The 19,974-nt window shown below is 42.5% G+C and overlaps 1 protein-coding gene across 1 annotated transcript in view; it reads left to right on the forward strand.

The window, feature by feature from the left end:
* LOC128322437 (fer-1-like protein 4) overlaps nt 1-19,974 on the forward strand; it is a 97,937-nt gene that overhangs the window by 20,238 nt on the left and 57,725 nt on the right. Inside the window, exons 13-17 of the mRNA XM_053243648.1 lie at nt 1,519-1,702; nt 6,876-7,062; nt 8,469-8,839; nt 12,774-12,882; nt 15,430-15,628. Of these exons, the coding sequence (XP_053099623.1) occupies nt 1,519-1,702; nt 6,876-7,062; nt 8,469-8,839; nt 12,774-12,882; nt 15,430-15,628 (1,050 nt within the window). The remainder of the gene's footprint in view (nt 1-1,518; nt 1,703-6,875; nt 7,063-8,468; nt 8,840-12,773; nt 12,883-15,429; nt 15,629-19,974) is intronic.

The raw sequence follows: 19,974 nt of genomic DNA on the forward strand, positions 1-19,974 counted from the left end.
GTCTTTCACCTCTCATGGGAACATTGCCCTGCCCTTGCAAGTTTGCGAGCTAATTATGATTAATATCACATCTTCAGTGGTGTTTTTGCCCACAGTTAGCACAAAATTACTGTTTACGGCCATGATAAGAAGTGGATTTGCAAAATGTGGTTTGGACTAACTGGTTAGTGAAAACACCAATGCAGATGTAACACTAAGCTGAAAGGGAGGAAGGCATGCCTATGTGAGATGAGAGGGACGAGGAGGAGGAGTGAGCAAAGAGAAGCATGCAGGGTCCTCCTGATCTCATAACTATGGTCAGGAGACTTGACAACATTATATTTGTACTGAGGATTCCCCCCACCCCCACCCGCCACGCTGCCTCCACAAGACTCTCCCTCTGGTCATTTGCCTCTTGGTGGCTTTCTTTCTTACTTATTGTTTCCACAATGTGCCTGGTGTCTTTTCTCAGTCATCTCTGTGAAGATAGCTAGGACTATTTGAGTAGTAGATATTAAGGTCAAGGTGGCATCTAGTACAACCACCACCTCCTGCTACTGCCTTGATTTGAACCTCTTTGAGCAGCATCAATACTCCTCTCCATGGCGAATATCCAGACCTGTCTCAAAAGTTTGTGGAAGTGTTGAGCACCATGAAAACTGGGCCCCTCACTATTCTGCAACCAGCCAACAATAAATGGTACTTGGGTTTGTTTGTTTTTATCAAAACAATTTTGCTGTGTTGTTGTAGGATATGATTCCCAGGATTTGGGGTTGCATAGATAAAACATTCATTTTCTCAGAGAATGGCCAGTAGAACCGGGCATTGTCATAGTTAATGTCCTCCTTCCTTTCTCCTTCCTTCAGTTTAACTGTTGGGAAATGTGTGCTTTTGGGCCCCTTGTTGCTCAAATTGACCTAGGAACAGGGCCGGTGCAACCATTAGGCCAACTAGGCAGCCGCCTAGGGTGCAGAACTCAGAGGGGTGCAGAGTGTAGCATGTCAATGTGTTTGCCTAGGGCACAAAATAGTCTGGCACCGGCCCTGCCTAGGAATGTTCCCATCCAGAAGGAACAGACAGTCTTCACCCAGAGGCCATACTTCAACTGCAGTAAACATGTTGGCCAGGGGCGTAACTACTATTAGGCAAGGGGAGGCGGCTGCCTGGGGGCCCCCACGCCTCGAGGGGGCCCCCAAAGGCAAGTCAAATGTGAAGTGAGTGTGTGTGTATCAGCGAGGGGCCCATTTTAAAATTTTGTCTCTGGGCCCACTCCAGCCTCGTTACGCCCCTGATGTTGGCAACATGACAAAAATTAGGAGATCAAAAGTATGTGGAGAGGGAGAAGATCAAGAACAGAGTAATTTGCTAACCACAATCTTCTTGCTAATTATGCCTGACTGTCTAGTGTTAATTCAAGATTAAAGAACTGACACAGTTTTAATGTGGTCTTCTCTTCCATCAGTTTGGCTTGACTTTTTATTTTTATTTTTTTGAGTCATAATCACTATCCAAGGCTTACAGTATATATCTTCCTTTTAGGAACTTACTGCTTCCTAAAAGAGTTCCAGCTGAGAGGCCTTGGGCCAAAATCTGTGTCAAAATTTACAAGGCAGAAGGTTTGCCAAGCATGAGTGCAGGAATCATGGGCGGTTTTTCAAAAATTGTGGGTGAGAAGAAAGTCTTCATTGATCCATATGTGCAAGTTGTATTTTCTGGACAGCAGGTAAGGCATGCTCTTGGATTCTCTGTATTTCCTTAGAAATGAGATGTTTGTTTCCTTGCCCCCTGGGTCACAGCATTTGAGCCTGTGAAACTTGAACTACTACTTTTTTAGTGCATCAGACTTGCAAAAGTACTACTTAGGAAAACAGCACAAGCCCATTGGGGCATATTTACATTGCGGTTCCAAAGAGGATCGTGTAGCTCTCAGTGTATTTCCAACTGAGCAATCCATGGTGTTCTTCCAGATACTGATGTATTCCAACATCAGCACAAATACCATGGAGAAAAATCCACTCTTCTTCGTGTGGATTCCTTGTGTTTTTCTCCATGGTACTGTTATATTCTTAGTGCCTTCTGCTGGCAATCTGCAGCAATCTGTGAAACAGTGAAAAAGCTGCCTTTTTTTCAGACTTATTAGTCCTGTGCAAAGTTAAATCAGTAAATTGGAAATGATCCGATTTTACTGGAATAGGAGGGGTTAAGAGCATAAGAACAGCCCTGTTGGATCAGGCCCAAGGCCCATCTAGTCCAGCATCCTGTTTCACACAGTGGCCCACCAGATGCTGCTGGAAGCCTACAGGCAGGAGTTGAGGGCATGCCCTCTCACCTGCTGTTACTCTCCTGCAACTGGTACTCAGAGGCATCCTGCCTTTGAGGCTGGAGGTGGCTTATAGTCCTCCGACTAGTAGCCGTTGATAGACCTCTCCTCCATGAAGTTATCCAAACCCCTCTTAAAGCCATCCAGGTTGCTGGTTGTCACCACATCTTGTGGCAGAGAATTCCACAAGTTGATGAGGCATTGTATGAAAAAGTACTTCCATTTGCTGGTCCTAAATTTCCTGGCAACCAATATCATGGGATGACCTATGGTTCTAGTGTTATGTGAGAGGGAGAATTTCTCTCTGTCCACTTTCTCCACACCATGTATGATTTTATAGTCCTCTATCATGTCTCCCCGCAGTCGTTTCCCCCCCCTAAACTAAATAGCCCCGGGTGTTGTAGCCTTGCCTCATAAGAAAGGTACTCTAGGCCCCCTGAGCATCTTGGTTGCCCTCTTCTGCACCTTTTCCAGTTCTACAATGTCCTTTTTTAGATGTGTTGACCAGAATTGTATGCAGTACTCCAGGTGTGGCCGCACAATAGTTTTGTATAAGGGCACTGATTTCATCAATGTATACTTGAAGTTGGGGTTTTCGTCCCAATGTGCATCACTTTACACTTGCCAACACTGAACTGCATTTGCCATTTTGTCGCCCACTCACCCAGTTTGGAGAGATCCTTTTGGAGCTCCTCACAATCTGTTTTGGATTTCACTACCCGAAAGAGTCCATCAATTTGCCTGGAACGGACGTTAAGCTTACCGGCCTGTAATTTCCTGGATCGCTCCTGGATCCCTTTTTGAAAATCGGTGTTGCATTTGCTAATTTCCAGTCCTCTGGTACAGAGCCTGATTGCAGGGATAAGTTATATATTTTAGCAAGGATGTCAGCAATCTCACATTCATTCATTCATTCATTCATTTAACACACGTCTATACTGCCCAAAACTCACATCTCTGAATTTTGGGCGATTCAGAAAGGTAAAGAATTTGAGTTCTTTGAGGACTCTTGGATGGATGCCATCCGGCCCTGGCAATTTGCTAGTTTTCAGTTTTTCCAGACAGTTTAGAACATCATCTCTTGTCATTTCTATCTGACTCAGTTCTTTAGCCTCCATCCCTGAAAGGCCTGTTTCAGGAACAGATATATTCTCAGTATCTTCTGCCATGAAGACAGACGCAAAGAACTCATTTAGCTTCTCTGCAACCTCCATATCCTCAATAATCCCTTTCACTCCCTCATTGTCTAATGGTTCAACTGCCCCCCTGGCAGGTTTGCTGCATCTGATCTATTTAAAGAAGTTTTTGTTATTCCCCTTGATGCTTTTAGCTAAATGTTACTCAAACTCTCTTTTCGCCTCCCTTATTGTCACCATGCATTTCCTTTGCCAGAGTTTGTGTTCCTTTCTGTTCTCTTCATTTGGACAAGCCTTCCAATTTCAGAAGGAAGTTTTCTTCCCTTTTATGGCTTCCTTGACATTACCTGTTAGCCATGCTGGCATCCTGCTGGACTTAGTGGTACCTTTTCTCCTTTTGGTATACAATCTAACTGGGCTTCTAGTATTGTGGTTTTGAGTAAACTCCATGCATTCTGGAACAAAGTGACTCTCCTGATTTTCAGGAGGAGTCCGAACCCAAACTTAAATACATTTCCACCTCTTCAGAAAGAAATCAGAGCCCTCCAGAGCTCCAAATGGCACTGAGGTCCCTCCGCTTCTCCTCCTTGTAATCACGACTTGGGAAAAACCCATCTTCTACTTTATCTGCCCACCTGCCTGCCTGTCCTGTACATATTTAATTTTTAAAAGGTTTTTAAATAAAGCTTTTGGCCCATTTTAAACTCACTATCAGCAGCCACAAGCCGATTTTTGGGTTTTCGTGTGATTCTCTGATGTTACATCACTTCTCCATGGATTCTCTGTCATTACATCAGTTTCTCTGCGACTCTCTGGTGGTGTTATTTTTCTTCTGAGTTCAAATAGTGAGTTTCCATGATTATTGAATTACCTCCTCCTTGTCCCAGCTCCAACTTGTTCTCACTCCTGACCCTAATCCTGACTCCGAATTTCAGAGGGGTTCAAAGGACCCTGAACCAACATTTGCAGGGTCAGTAAAGGTTGGGTTGGACCCGATTCAGACTTTTAGGTCTTCTAGGCTGGGGAGTTATTTCCCGGTGGCTTCACTGATTTCTGCATATTGCCAGCAGATGGCGCTAAGACTATAACATGACCTGTTTCTTCTTAGTGTTTTCCCTGTGTTTTTCTCTATGGTAATTGATGTTAGAATATTTCAGCTTTTGGAAGGACCCCATGTATGCTTGTGACTTCATCGTGCCCTGGCTCTTACACTTGCCTCTATCATTCAGTACCATAAGGTACTATGAATACATATTGAATACAAATACTATGAATACAATTTGAATACAGTTCATGGCATGACACACATCATGCGTCTGCCAAAAGTTAAAATCTGTCCCCTCTTCCTTTGCTTCCTATGTTTCTGGTGTGTTATGTAAACACTGAACTGACTGTACAATTAAATGGTCATCATTGAGAGGGTGCCAATACATTCTGGTACTGTGCTGCGGGGCTTTGCCCCCATTGTGGTCCCATTATGAATTGGTCCCCCTTATAGCTGCTCCAATTGGTGGATCAGGATTTCAATGAAGAGGTGGGGAATAAAGCTTCCCATTACCTAGCAGAGTTCTAGTCAAGATTCTGGGTCTCTGTAGCTGATTTTGCAGGGAATGGGGAAACCAAATATTCAAGGTCCAAACTGTATGTATGTATGTTTTTGTAAACTTTGCAGTTAGCATAATGTATAGTTTGGTCCTAAGCTAGTAGCCATTGTCATATTCTGTGAATTCTATATATCAACTATGCTTCACGTGAAAATGTACTTTATTTTGTTTGTCCTGATCAAATCAACCTAATTGTGCGGGGTCAGAACTCCAGAGACGATCTTGATCTACCTGTTCTAGATGGGGTCACACTTCCCCAAAAAGAACAGGTTCGCAGTCTGGGAGTACTTCTGGATGCACACCTCTCCTTGATTTCTCAGGTTGAGGCGGTGGCCAGGGGTGCTTTCTATCAGCTTTGGCTGATATGCCAGCTGCGCCAGTTTCTCAAGATCAATGACCTCCATACAGTGGTACATTTGTTGGTAACCTCCAGACTTGACTTCTGTAATGCGCTCTATGTGGGGCTGCCTTTGTACATAGCCTGGAAACTCCAGTTGGTTCAGAAAGCAGCAGCCAGGCTGGTATCCGGGTCATCTCAGAGAGCCCACATTATTCCTCTGCTGATGGAACTTCACTGGCTGCCAATAGGTTTCCGGGCAAAATACAAAGTGCTAGTTATAACTTATAAAGCCCTAAACGGCTTAGGCCCTGGGTATTTAAGAGAGCGTCTTCTTCACTATGAGCCACACCGCCCATTGAGATCATCAGAGGAGGTCCCTCCTCCAGCTACCACCAACTCATTTGGTGGCTACACAGAGATGGGCCTTTTTGGCTGCTGCCCCAAGATTGTGGAATGCACTCCCTGCTGAGATACGATCCTCCCCATCTCTGGCAATTTTTAAAAAACACCTGAAAACCCATCTTTTCACCCAAGCTTGCTCAGCTTTTAAAACCTGTCTGTTTTTAATTTTATGGCTGTTTTTAAATTGTTGCATTGTTTTAACTTTTATATGTGTTCTAATTGTTTTTATGTTAACTGCCCAGAGATGAAAGTTTGGGTGGTATAGAAGTTTAAACAAACAAACAAAAACAAACAAACAAACAATTGGGAGATACCAAGTTCTAGCACTATGAAACAGGATTAAAAAAAACTTACTTACTTCTGTGTACTCTTCCCACAAAAGGGCACACTTTCTATGTTCCACTGTCCATAATATTATAAACTTCTATCATGTTGTCCTCCTCTGGTCATCTTTGTTCTAAACTAAGAAGACCCAATCTGGTGTAATAGTGACAGCAGATTAGTAGAACTGTCTTTGTTAGAATGAAAGTTATCATGCAGAGATTGCCTCATTCCTCTTAAGGAGACTATTATGGTCTCAGACAGTTGTTAAAATAAACATAAGCCCTTTTCAGTTATGCTGAAAGTGTGGATGCTGTACCCAAGTGCAATACTCATGAAAGCACTCCAGCAAGCCCCACACACTACGCACGCACACACACACACACACACACAGTAGCCCTGTCCCCATGCTGCCTTAGCACTGCTGACTGCGTTTGCGAAAGCACATGCTGTACTTGGAGAGAGATACTCCTCAGAAATACTGAGTGTCCAGGGATGGCAGGAGAATCCCCGCTCGAGGACAGCATTTTCCTCTTCAGACAAACACTGTCCTCGTAGGTAGCATGGGGGTGGGCTTGTTAGGATACCCTCATCGATGTTGTACCTGGATACAGTGTCAACTGAACTGGGCTAGCTATAAAATTTGACAAATATGTGGATAGAGAGCTTCTGCATGATTTCTTGTCTTGTGACCTCACACACATCTAGTGTTTGTTTTTAAACTTGTATGGGATATTTTCCTCGCATGATATTCATTTCTTTCTCTGGCTTAGGGAGAAACATCGGTTGAAAGTAGCACCACAGAACCAATATGGAATGAGCAAATCAGCTTCATTGAGATGTTTCCTCCTCTTGTCAGAAAAATAAAAGTCCAAATGTTGGATGATGCAAACATTGGAGATGTTGCCCTTGCCACACACTTTATTGACCTGAAGCAGATTTCTGACCCTGGAAGAAACGGTAATCGGAGCATTAAGTGTGATCAAATTGTTTTTGCCCATTGCCTATTCATTTCTCTATTACAGCTGGATGTGCCTCATTTGGATGGGTGTACATATATATCCATGGCCACCTAATGGTATAGTGGGGAAGCAAATTGCCTAGCGAGCAAGAGGTTGCTGGTTTGAATCCTTGCTTGTAAACACCTATATCGGGCAGCAGCGATATAGGACGATGCTGAAAGGCATCATCTCATACTGCACGGGAGGAGGCAATGGTAAACCCCTCCTGTATTCTACCAAAGAAAACCACAGGGCTCTGTGCTCATCAGGAGTCAACACTGACTCGACAGCACAACTTTACCTTTACATATATATATCCACTTTTGTGTCTGATGAGGCCCAGCTAGGAGGATTCTTTCTGTAAATGTATACCTGTGCTCTGAGGGGTACAGGTGAAACTCGGAAAATTAGAATATCGTGCAAAAGTTCATTAATTTCAGTAAAGCAAATTAAAAGGTGAAACTGATATATGAGACAGACACATTACATGCAAAGCGAGATAAGTCAAGCCTTAATTTGTTATAATTGTGATGATCATGGCGTACAGCTCATGAAAACCCCAAATCCACAATCTCAGAAAATTAGAATATTACATGGAACCAAGAAGACAAGGATTGAAGAATAGAACAATATTGGACCTCTGAAAAGTATACAGTGTACTGTGCTTGATTGGCCAGCAAACTCGCCTGACCTGACCCCATAGAGAATCTATGGGGCATTGCCAAGAGAAGGATGAGAGCCATGAGACCAAACAATGCAGAATTGCTGAAGGCCGCTAATGAAGCATCCTGGTCTTCCATAACACCTCATCAGTGCCACAGGCTGATAGCATCCATGCCACGCCGCATTGAGGCAGTGATTGCTGCAAAAGGGGCCCAAACCAAGTACTGAATACATATGCATGCTTATATTTTTCAGAGGTCCGATATTGTTCTATTCTTCAATCCTTGTCTTCTTGGTTCCATGTAATATTCTAATTTTCTGAGATTGTGGATTTGGGGTTTTCATGAGCTGTACGCCATGATCATCACAATTATAACAAATTAAGGCTTGACTTATCTCGCTTTGCATGTAATGCATCTGTCTCATATATCAGTTTCACTTTTTAATTTGCATTACTGAAATTAATGGACTTTTGCACGATATTCTAATTTGCCGAGTTTCATCTGTATGTCCAAAGCCATTCATGTTTCTGGGATAGTTTCTATGTGGTTTAAATATCTGTTCTGTTTGTGCAGTTTACCAATATCTGTATGTCAGTGAGAGCCACCACGGAGTTCTGGCATTATAGTGCAAGACTCTCCTGAATGCCTTTAAATTCTGAACTGAGTGCCAGTAAATTTGGAATTGTGTCTGTTTCCACAGGCTTTAACCCCACGTTTGGTCCAACTTGGGTGAATTTATATGGCTCGCCCAAGAACTCAGCTTTGCGTGATGTACATAAAGATCTCAATGAAGGCCTGGGCGAAGGCATATTCTACCGTGGGCGCCTTCTCATGGCCATTACTGTGGAGCTTTTTAGCACTATCCAAGCAGCAGAAAAAAAGCCTGTGGAGGCTCTCAAAGGTGCCTTAAGCAAACTCAAGCTGAAGAAGAAAAGTAAAAAGGCCAAGGAGAAATCTAGAGCCTCTGTAAAGGAGCAACAGCAAAGCCAAGCTGAGGTTGGCGTTGCTGAGGAAGCTGAGCAGCCAAATGAAGTGATTGTGGAGGTAGAGGAGCTCCATCCTCTCCCAGAGGTGAGTGTCTCATCACAGTGATTGAAAGGAGATCAGCCAGGGGGTTAGAGCACGTTCTTTTATGAGGAGTTAATGATATGAAGGCTTTTGTATTAGCATCAAAATATGTTTCAGGCTTGCTGTAGCAGTTTCCTGCACTAAGCAGGGGGTGGTGGACTAGAAGATCTGCAAGGTCCCTTCCAATTCTAGAGCTCTATGATTCTGTATCATCACCCAGAGTACTTGACACCTTTGATCTTTGTTTAATGCTTCAATTGAATCATCATCATCATCTCTCTCTCTCCAATCCCAAAACATCAGTGCTGGGATTCAGTGACAGGAGTTGCACATGCAACCAGAGTTCTGCTTGTTATTTTTGCCACAGGGCATCCCACTACAAAGAGGCACGTTTTTTTGGTATACGGAATATTGGCTTACCCCGTTGGCAGTGGGAACTGCTGTGGGAACTGAGAAAGCAAAGCTCTGACTTTGTTTCATACTTCTCTCCTGTGCAAACATGTTTGTTCCTTATGTACAAATATATAAATTTCAGAACAGAGTTGAAAAGAAGCAATTTGCTGTCCAATTGCTAAAACAATGTTGCAGTGTAGGCACTGAATATTGTTTCTAAAATCTTGAAACTGGAAGCATCTCTTCAATAGTCAGGCTTATTGAGGTGTGGTAAAATTATGTGCTTAGTTCAAGCCACTTAAGCAAATGTCTTTGTTCAAGACATTTAAGTACACTTGTTTAATTGTTTTGAACCAGACACATACCTTTTAAAAACATGATTCTGAATATTTTAGCTTGCAAAGCATGCAGCTTAAAATAACTATACCTGGCCAAATAAAATATGTCATCATAGCTTATGTTGTGTTTTTGGTAGCTTGAAAGAAAATGTATATATAAGATGGAGCCTGTCAACTTCAATAATGCATATCTACCACAAAGTCTGGCATTATATCTGTGCTGTAGGGACAACATATAACATTATCAGTCCTCTACCCCTCTCTATCGGACACTGGAGAGGCCAGGCAACAGAATCTTTAGATTCTGAGAGGAGAGAAAGAATTAGGTACATTTGTGCTTTAACAGAGCCTGTGCAGCACTTTTCAGTATTTACAGTGTTTGTAATGGAGAACACTAAGGAGGAGGAGATGATGGTCGGGATAATACAAGAGGGGGACAAAGAGCTCTTAAAAACAAATGAAACAAATAAAATACTACACCCATGTGGTAGTTCCTTCCCTTAGTAGCCTGACTGCAGGAATGGTGACGCTATAGGAAAGATGAAAGTGGACTGACTTGACTTAGAATAATCAGGAAGTCTTATCAAAGTAAAACAAATATACCCTGCTGAAGCAGTATTATTTATTTATTTAATTTCTATACCGCCCTTCCAAAAATGGCTCAAGTTACTAGGCTTAGTTGCTAGGCCTGGGAAGCCATGTATATTTGTTCTGTTTCCATTCTAAACATTTGTCGCTTCCTGCCCATGCACAGAGGGGACATGAACAATCGGATGAAACTTTCTTTTTCTGTGATCATTCAGAACTTGAATAACCTTCATATTAAGAAGAAAATGGAGTATTAGACACAAATGCATAGCTCTGATTTTTTTTAAAACAATGAAAAGTAGGTTCAGACTGCAGTTGTGAACAGAAGAGCTGCAGAAGGGAAGAGAGTGCTTAATTATTTTTCTTGTAGCTGTTTTTCTGCTCAAAAGGCTATTTCTGCACCCCAAGACTGCTTTCACTTCTTCTCCAAGGGTTCTGAGAGGAAGGCAGGAAAGGACACACCCAGGCTAGGGAGCTCTTGACCTCAGCTCCTGAAAAGACCATCAGCCTGAGACGTTTTATTAATCTTCTGTAATTTGCTTATTTTAATATTGTAAACCTCTTTGCGTGCCTTTGTCAAGGCAGAAAGGCAGCATAAAAATGTAGCTAATAATAATAATAATAATAATAATAATAATAATAATAAATTCTAGATGCATGTGTACAAGTAGGGTAAATTATGAGTGGAAAAACAGCCAGCGGGGAAAAGCTTAAGCACTTCCTCTTACTACTTACTACAGCCTTCCAAGTCTGTTTTTCATCAAAAACAGCAACTGTTGGGGCTTTATGTACATTTATATGTAATATGTAGTTTGCTCCTGTGTGAACTGTAGGAAATCCAATGGATACCCTGCTGCAGTGTAAATATTTGAGTACATCTAGCTCACTTACAGAACAGTGATATGCCAAGAGAGCAGCCTAACAGAACTTCCTAACTAACTGCACCAGTGCAGCAGGGAAGCAGTAATTTTTTTTTTTTACAACCTCCCCCTCCTCAGGTAGCCCTTTGTGCCAACCAAAAATATGTCCTTGAGGGATCTACCAGCTTCAGGGTCATATTTTCCGATGGCACAGAGGGCTTTCTGGGGAAGGGGAGGTTGTGCAGAAATTACTGCTTCCCTGCTGCACTGGTGTGGTTAGATGGGAAGTTGTTAGGCTGCTCTCTCGCTCCACCAGTGCATCCTTGCTCTGTATGTAAGCCATCTGTTTGTAGACTGAGACTGATTCTGCTTTAACATGCTCCTGAACTCAGAATGTGGCATCTCATCCTTCAGCATACAATGAAATAGAATTAAATTGGAGCATCTTCTGCTTTGTATGCAGAAGGAAGGTTCCAGTTTCAATCTCTGGCATGTCCAGATAGACTGAGAAAGACTCCTGTTTAAAATCCTGGAGAGCTGCTATATTGTACATAATGCTGAGCTAGATGGTTCAATGATCTGACTCAGTATATGGTTCCTACTTATGTACCTATTTAATGTCTCTTGTTGAAAAGCAACAGAACAATTGTGCTGTCTGTACTGGGATAGATTTCAGATGCAGGATTGGGGGGCAGGGCAAGATGCCTGAAACGAGTGACTGTGCTGTTGGGGGAGTGGAGAATTTTGACATGCTGCAATTTTACTGAATTCCTATAATAAAGCTGAGGTCCTTTATATCCTTTCTTTGTTGGCGTCAGGGCAATAGTGTGTGGTATTGAGGCACAGTGAATTAATTGTGCACTATCACCTTAAGTACAACCCATCCTCCAGATGACCCTCTCCCACCATTCCCGTAGACCAGGCCTGCACAACATAAGACCCAGGGACCAGATCCAGCCCGTGGGGACTTTTTGGCTGGCCCCAGGGCTGGCCCCAAGTATTGTGATGCTTGAGGTAAGGTGCAAAATGTCGCCTTGCCCCATGGACCTGGTGGGGGTCAACCCCCTTTTAAACTGACTTTTGAAGGCATTGAAAGTGCCAAGGAAGAGGAAAGATTGCTAGGAGCCACCTCTTCCCTCCTCATGCTCTGGGTAACTAATACTTGCTTTCATTAATATTTTTAATAATCAATTTTAATGTAATCATTAATGTGCTGAAAATTTACCTCGGCCCCTGCCTATCAAGTCATGGTTGGTTCTGGCCCGCCAGGGTATTTGACTTGTGCAGCCCTGCCTTAGACAATTAGAAACCCTGCTAGAGGCTTCAGTTTAAAGCCTGCCAGGGAGCGGTACAGAACCCTGTTACATTTCCAACACCTATGTGTTGGTAATATGTGAATCTGTCATCTAAGTGAAGCTCAGCAGACAACACATTTAGTACTACTTGGCTACGTGCAAGAATCAGTATTTTACTATTTATTTATTTATGCATTTTTATACCGCCTTTCGTTAAAATATAGCCCCAAGGCGGTTTACAAAAGTTAAAAACATACAATAAAAACACAATAAAAACAACATACTAAGAGTATAAAAACATATAAAAACAGGCATAAAACAATACAACAAATAAACAAATAAATAAATATTAAATAAATAATAACTCAAATATTTTGAATTATTACTGGAGGGGGGAAAAACTGTTTAACCAATGTTGTATCAAAACTAGACCTTACTGAGCCTCTCTTTCCATCTTGTTCAGAATGCCCTGGGAGTTAAAGAAGAATTCCTCCTCTTTGCTTCCTTCTTTGAGGTGACTATGATGGACCCATCAATAGGGACCAAGCCTGTGAAATTTGAGATTTCTATAGGTAAATATGACTCAATCTTCTGTTCTTTTGAGGGTTTTTGTTGCTGTTTAACTTTTAGAAAATTCTGAGCTCAGACAAATATGGTTAGGCACACAACTGTAAAACTTCAGTTATAATGTGCCCTGTTATTTAGAATGCAAGGAGCAGGGTCTTCTTTTTTCTGATGGCCCTAATCTTGGACAGTTAGAACACAGAAGCCCCAATCCTGCTGTGCTCATGTTCACAGCACCAAAAGCAGGTAGGAAGTTCTGCCCTGTCACTCTCCCCCTCCAACTGACCAGTTCACAGTTCAGGCATTGTTTGTGTTAAGAGGAAAGCACTGGAACTCTTATGGCTGGTGCTTCCATGAACGGCAGCCTTGGTTAGTCCAGGCTGCTGACCATGGAGGCACCATCAAGGTTCCAATGCTTCACTCTTCACACAAACAGCACCTGCTGTGAACTGGTCAACTGGAGGGAGAGAGTGACAGCATTGTGGTGGGACCTTTTACTCATTTTTGGTGCTGTAACCATGAGTGCAGCAGGATTTCAAACATCAGTCCCATTCAGGACTAATATGGGTCTTTAGTGTACACCTGTGGTTAGTTTCTTACACATGGATACTTTGCCCCTCCTGTCCTTCTCCCAACTTTATTTATTTATTTATTACATTTATAGACTGCCCCATCCAAAGGCTCTGGGTGGTGCACAACAAGTTTTAAAAGACATAAAAACATACACCATTTAAAACACATTGCTTAAAACAATATAAAAACAAGCAATTTTAAAACAATTCAAAACCATTTAAAACCAATAAAAATACTTAAAAACAATTTTAAAACTTTGGAAGGCCAGGCCAAACAAGTAAGTTTTTAGGGCTCTCTTAAAGACCAACATCAAGCCTAAACTGCGGATATCTGCTGGGAGTACATTCCAATTCCATAGGCCAGGAAAAGCTACAGAGAAGGCCTGGTTCTGAGTTGCCACCAGACGTACCAGTGGTAACTAGAGACAGACCTCTCCAGATGACCTCAACGTGTGGTGAGGATCATACAGAAGAAGGTACTCTCTAAGGTAGCCTAGACCCAAGCCGTTCAGGGCTTTCAAGATCATAACCAGCACTTTGTATTTCGCCTGGAAACATATCAGCAGCCAGTGCAACTGTTTTAAAACAGGCATAATATGGTCTCTACAGGTTACCCCAGGGACCAGTCTAGCTGCCACATTTTGAACTAACTGAAGTTTCCAAATTGTGTACAAAGGCAGCCCCACGTAGAGCGCATTGCAATAGACAAGACTGGAGGTTACCAGCTGATGCATCACTGTTTTGAGATAATTCTTTTCAAGGAATGGATGCAGCTGTTGAATCAGCCAAAGTTGATGGAAAGTGCTCCTGGCCATAGCTTCCACCTGAGATACCAGGGTGAGGCCTGGATCCAAGACTACTCCCAAGCTGCGTACATGCCTTTTTCCTGCTCTCTATCACACATCCTATTCCTTCATTTCCCAATATCCATTATTTTTGCATTTCTTCTTTAAATCCCACCTGTCCTCTAAGGCAGGGGTTCCTAAGCTTGAGTTTCCAGATGCTGTTGAGGACCCAAAGCTGGGAACCCACAATGGTTTTCTGTATTGTGGGTGATGGGAGTTGTAGTCCAACAACATCTGAGGACCCAGGGTTGGGAACCACTGCACTATGAGCTAAGGTCACACCGTTCTCTCCACTTGCATTTATTCTCACAACAAACTCAAGGTTATCCAGTAAGATCCATGGCTGTGTAGGGATTTAAATCTCCCTGATCATAGTCCAACATTAAAACACCCCCTGTTTGTGACTACCTCATATGCTCTTGTTGCTGTCTCCCTTTTGTCCATCTTGTTCCTCAAGCTACAACTGCACCACGGCTGTTGGACAGAGTCCAGAATAAGCATTCAAGCCCTTCTGCAGCTTTGTTTGGCATGTGGTACAGTGAGATTGTTCAGGTCACTCAGTTGTGCAACTTACTTGTGAATTTGCATTAAGGAGTAATGCTTGCAAGTTGACTAGGAAAACATTCGCTTTAGGTTCCTCCAATCAGCACTTTGTCAGGACTTGACAACATTAGGCAACTGGCAAAGACTCACTGCTGATTCCTGTGACCACCTCTGTGCACATAACCTCATGTGTGGTGGCGGCGGCAGAGCAGCATTCTTGGGATCTCACCAGGTAAGAGGTGGCCTATGGAGGGCAGTTTGCTGACAGCCCCCTGAAATCTGGAGCTGACCCTAGTTTACCCAGTTGTCTCTATTAGCCATTGCTGTTACATTTCAAGCAATGGAGGAAGTGGAAGCCTTTAAAAAAAAATATGCAGGTGTTGACTATATATACTGTAAGTACAACCAAGATGGTGGTCTAGGGAAAAACAGGAATTAATCATGCAGCCAGATCATAGATTATATTGGAGCATGAAGGTTAATGCTCCAGAAATGTTTGTGAGACTGACTCAAGATGATCAAACAAAATAATTCTCACACAACTAAAAATATAAAGTGACCATGATGACAAAGACTGGCCATAATTATCTTTAAGGGAACTACGGCAAAGCTGAAGAGGTTGTGACCGCGGTTTCCAAGAAAGGTGAAAAGGGAGAGAAGAGTGAAGAGAAGCAGCCTTTGCTGGAACCCAGTTCAGATGATGAGCTAGATGTTGAAGTCATATCTCCAAGTACACCTTTGCTTGATAAGTCTGTGACTCTAAACCAAAGGCCTGAAGCCACTGAATATGACAGGTGATTTACTCTTCCTTGTGCACTAACACCAGCTTATATCTTCACATTATCATTATCCATCCATCCATTAGAAGCACAGATTAAGAGGAAACCAATGAATGATCTAGTTTAACTTCCTGCTTTATGACTAACAAATCCCCAGCAATTGTTCAAATGTTTCTTGGTGCTTACCTTAGTAATATATATAGTTTATACATCCCTCCCAAAGGGAATACTTTGCATGTGATGGGCTGCATTCCAAACTTATCTATAGTAAAATGCATCATGATCTGATGTATTTTATATAGCTGCTCTGCTTTTGCTCAGAAGTATCTGGACTCAGTACTATTCATGTATAACTGTGGGCATCAAATTGCAGTCCTTGGGCATGCACACTGGCTCTTAATGTCAGAACTGGGAAATGCAGATTCAAGACCTAGCTATATATTTAGCAGGAAGAGAGGAACTATCCCTGATTGTGTGTATTTGTGTGTATATATAACTGATCAGTAGTGCCTATTATGACTTTTATTTATTTATGTATTACATTTTATATCCCACTCTTCCTCCAAGGAGCCCAGAGCGGTGTACTACATTCTTAAGTTTCTCCTCACAACAACCCTGTGAAATAGGTTAGGCTGAGAGAGAAGTGACTGGCCCAGAGTCACCCAGCAAGTATCATGGCTGAGTGGGAATTTGAACTTGGGTCTCCCTGCTCCTAGTCCAGCACTCTAACCACTACACCACGACAATATAATTAAAATGTCATTCAATCAAATGCTACTGTACCAGCTTGTATAAAACAAAGAGTTTGTTCTCACACATGCAGCCAAGAGCAGGCTTGGCTGTGTGTGAGAACCACAGGCAGCTGTGTAGCTGCTGGTGGCACTTCGGTGGCAAACCCGTCAAAGAGGCCCGCCTGTTAGCTGAAGTTAAGTGTGCCATTGACCTGGGCTAAATGCTTGTGTGTCAGCAGCGTGTGCACAAGCGCTACCACAGCAGGAAGCTGCATGGGGAGGCAGAGAGCAGTTAAGGACCTGCGGTACTCCCTTTTAAAGTTCCTGCTTATTGCTCCTCCCCCCATTGATGCCAAACCTGTATATGACCCTCGGTTCATGTACATACGTACTGCTGCCTTAGGCCTGTTCTCTTGGTGTCATTGAACCACTTCATTTCCTGCTATACCAGAGGAAAGTGGAGCCCCTTTTTCATATTCAAGAAGAAAGAGACTAATAGTTTAGGAGCACAGAGTGTACAAAAAACCTGTTTTGTTGCATTTTTGAGAAATGTTTATGGGTGGTTGTGTTTGATTTGCGCTCCTCTCTAGATGAAGAATGACCACGGTGTCACTCTTGCATGCCTGGCGCTTGGCTGTGATGACATTATCAGGATGACCATCATCTCATGCATATTAAACCTGAACATCTCAGTAATTATACGGCCAATTTTGTTGCATAAGGTGTCATTGGAAATATATTTTCACAAGCTACAAAATATGACCATATGATTTTGGGTGATCCCCCCCCTTTGTCTTCATATAAAATAAACATTCCCTACTCTCCTTTTGGCACCCTATGTTCTAACTCTAGAATGGCTGAGTAGAAAATGTTTCAAGTTTAACATGGTAGTAGTATATGATGACAGCATGTATGTGCTGAATTTGAGCAAACACTTTGGGCTGGGGTGAATCACTGTGTGTCTGATAGAGGAAAGTCTCCCAGTCATGGAGTTAACTTTGGAGTTAGTACGTGGGGTGCAAAGTGGGCGTGGGGGGATGTTCCTTTTATATGACGGAAATACAATTTTCTCTAAACAGGCATGATCAATATTCAGAGTGAAGGTTTTAATTTCTGCACTTAGCACTTTTTAAAAGCTTTTAAAACATTTTCAAAAATTCATTAAAAATCAATGGATTGACCAATTACCTTCACATTAAAAGCACATAGTGCTCTTGTAATGCACTATCAGAGGCGTAACTAGGGAAAACGGCGCCCGGGGCAAGCACTGAAAGGGCACCCCCCACCGCCCCCCCCAACATACTACATTATACTTAGGTTTTTCCTCACAAGCGCCCGCCGCCAAGCCTGGCCACTGACTGGCCGCCAGGCGCCAGCAAAGCAATGGGGGGGGCGCAGACGGTGCGGAAGGGACCGCTCGTGGGGAAGGGGGCACCGACGCACTCCCTTGACTGCTGCAGCGCTGCTGCACTGAGCAGGAAACATTTGTATTAAAAAAAAATTTAAAAAAATTAAAAAATTTGGTCATGGCGGCACCCCCCACGTGACCAGAAAAGATGGCACCCGGGGCACGTGCCCCCCCTGCCCCCCTATAGTTACGCCTCTGTGCACTATCACCATGAGGTTATTCACACATGGCTTTATGCCTCAGGGTATCTGAAGAGCGAATCTGCTTCACAGCAGATTTGCAAAATATTTACTTTGGGGATTAAATTGACAGTTCACATAGCTGTCAGTTCCTCCCCACACTCCTAGGCAGATCCTTTCCCTGTGCAATCGCACCTACCTGGTCCGAGTTTTCCCTCCAACCAGTCAGAAATAACACCACAGAGGAGGAGGTGAGAGAGCTTTTAAAAAATAGTTTTACAGCTAAGAGCACAAGACTTGCATAACACCAAACAGCTGGATCAAACAGCAGGATGCTTTAGCCTTGCCACACAAACACACCTAACAGAATCAGCTTAGACAACAGAGGGTTCAGGTTACATCCATTCTGCATATCTAAAGCCTATGTAAAACATAGCAAGATACAAATTTTGCAGTCTGTGCTTGTGTTTAACTCAGGAATTTCTCCCTCCCCCTCTCTCAACAGAGTATCAGCCAATCTGCAAAAACACCCCCACCCCCAGGGCTTACAATTGCAAATCACTTAGAGCAGGCCATACCCCAAACAGCTGTTGAACTCCCCTTCATTGAGTTTTGGAAAACGCCAATTTACTGGTATGACCACCCCAAACATAACAGAGAAAACTGCAGGGCAAAACAGAAGCCTCGGGTTTCCCCCCCAAAGCCTCTGAAACTAGAGGATTTTTTAAAACTGGACATACTGTGGGCTAAGCCAGAATTCACAGAGAAAAACAAAGTCCGGTCTGTTCTAGTCCCTGATAGCTGTCAGGGACTTCCGGGTAAATCAAGCTAATATGTGGACTGGCACACTCCAATCAGGAGTGGATTCAAAATAAAAGCCATGTGTGAAAATCCTCCATGTGAATTTTAAAAACTTTCTGCCAAGCCTTTCTGATTTGTCAGAATTTTCAACTGAAAATCTGACATGCTCCAACTATATGATAGAAAAACCATATGCTAATTTAAATTCTCACAATTTTTATGTTGGAGCATATTGTGTCAGATCCGACACAATGTTTTTCCCCACGCACAAGCCTAATATATCATATCTTATTGTGAAGAATTTTATAGATTCTAGCAATGACCTCTGGGGAAGGAAAGGAATTAAGTTTCACCAACTGTTCTGTTACAGACAGTGCAATCCCATGCATGTCTACTCAAAGGTACGTCCTGTTGAATCTAATGAGGCTTACTCCCAGGAAAGTGTGTATAGGCTTGCAGCCTTGCTATACATAATGGCCAGGATCCTGACTTGGTCCTACTCAGAGCAGACCCATTGAAATCATTTTGTCCTGAGCAAATGAATTCCCTTTTTGTTAGTTGGTCTACTCTGATTAAGACTAAGCCAGGATCCTGGCCAAAACTGGTGTTAAAAATCCCTTTTTCTCCTCTTCCTTGATATCTTTTAAAAGGCTAATAAATAATAATAATAATAATAATAATAATAATAATAATTAATAATAATAAAATCACCAGAAATCATATGGTCATGTTTTGTAACTTGTGAAAATACCTTTCCAGTGACACCCTACACAATCAAATTGGCCACATAATTACTGAGATAATTAGATTTAATATGGATGTGATTAGGTCATCTTGATAATGTCATCACAGCCAAGGGCCATGCATGTAAGAATGACACCATGGTAATTGTTCATTTAGAGAGGATTTCAAACAAAACAAAACAACCTATATTAATCTTGCACAAACTTTGCCACGAAGCTACATATGTTCCCAGACTATAAATGTTCAATCTATACATCTCTCCTCTTGCACAGTGTCCATGACAGATAATGATACCCACTGTCCTTTCTGCTCAGGGGAGGGACACTTTCTCTTCTTGTTCTTCTTTTGACTGACCTTCATCAGCATCATGTATTGACTTCTACTAAGTAGTCCTCATTGCATCAACTGGAGGTGCCAACACATACCTGATTCTGGGGGCCAGTTGCAATCTCAGTTCTTGATTCCAGTATCGGTAGTAGCTTGATAGATTCAGAAGGC

This window comes from Hemicordylus capensis, chromosome 4 (assembly GCF_027244095.1).
Source record: "Hemicordylus capensis ecotype Gifberg chromosome 4, rHemCap1.1.pri, whole genome shotgun sequence".
Classification (NCBI taxonomy): Eukaryota; Metazoa; Chordata; class Lepidosauria; order Squamata; family Cordylidae; genus Hemicordylus; species Hemicordylus capensis.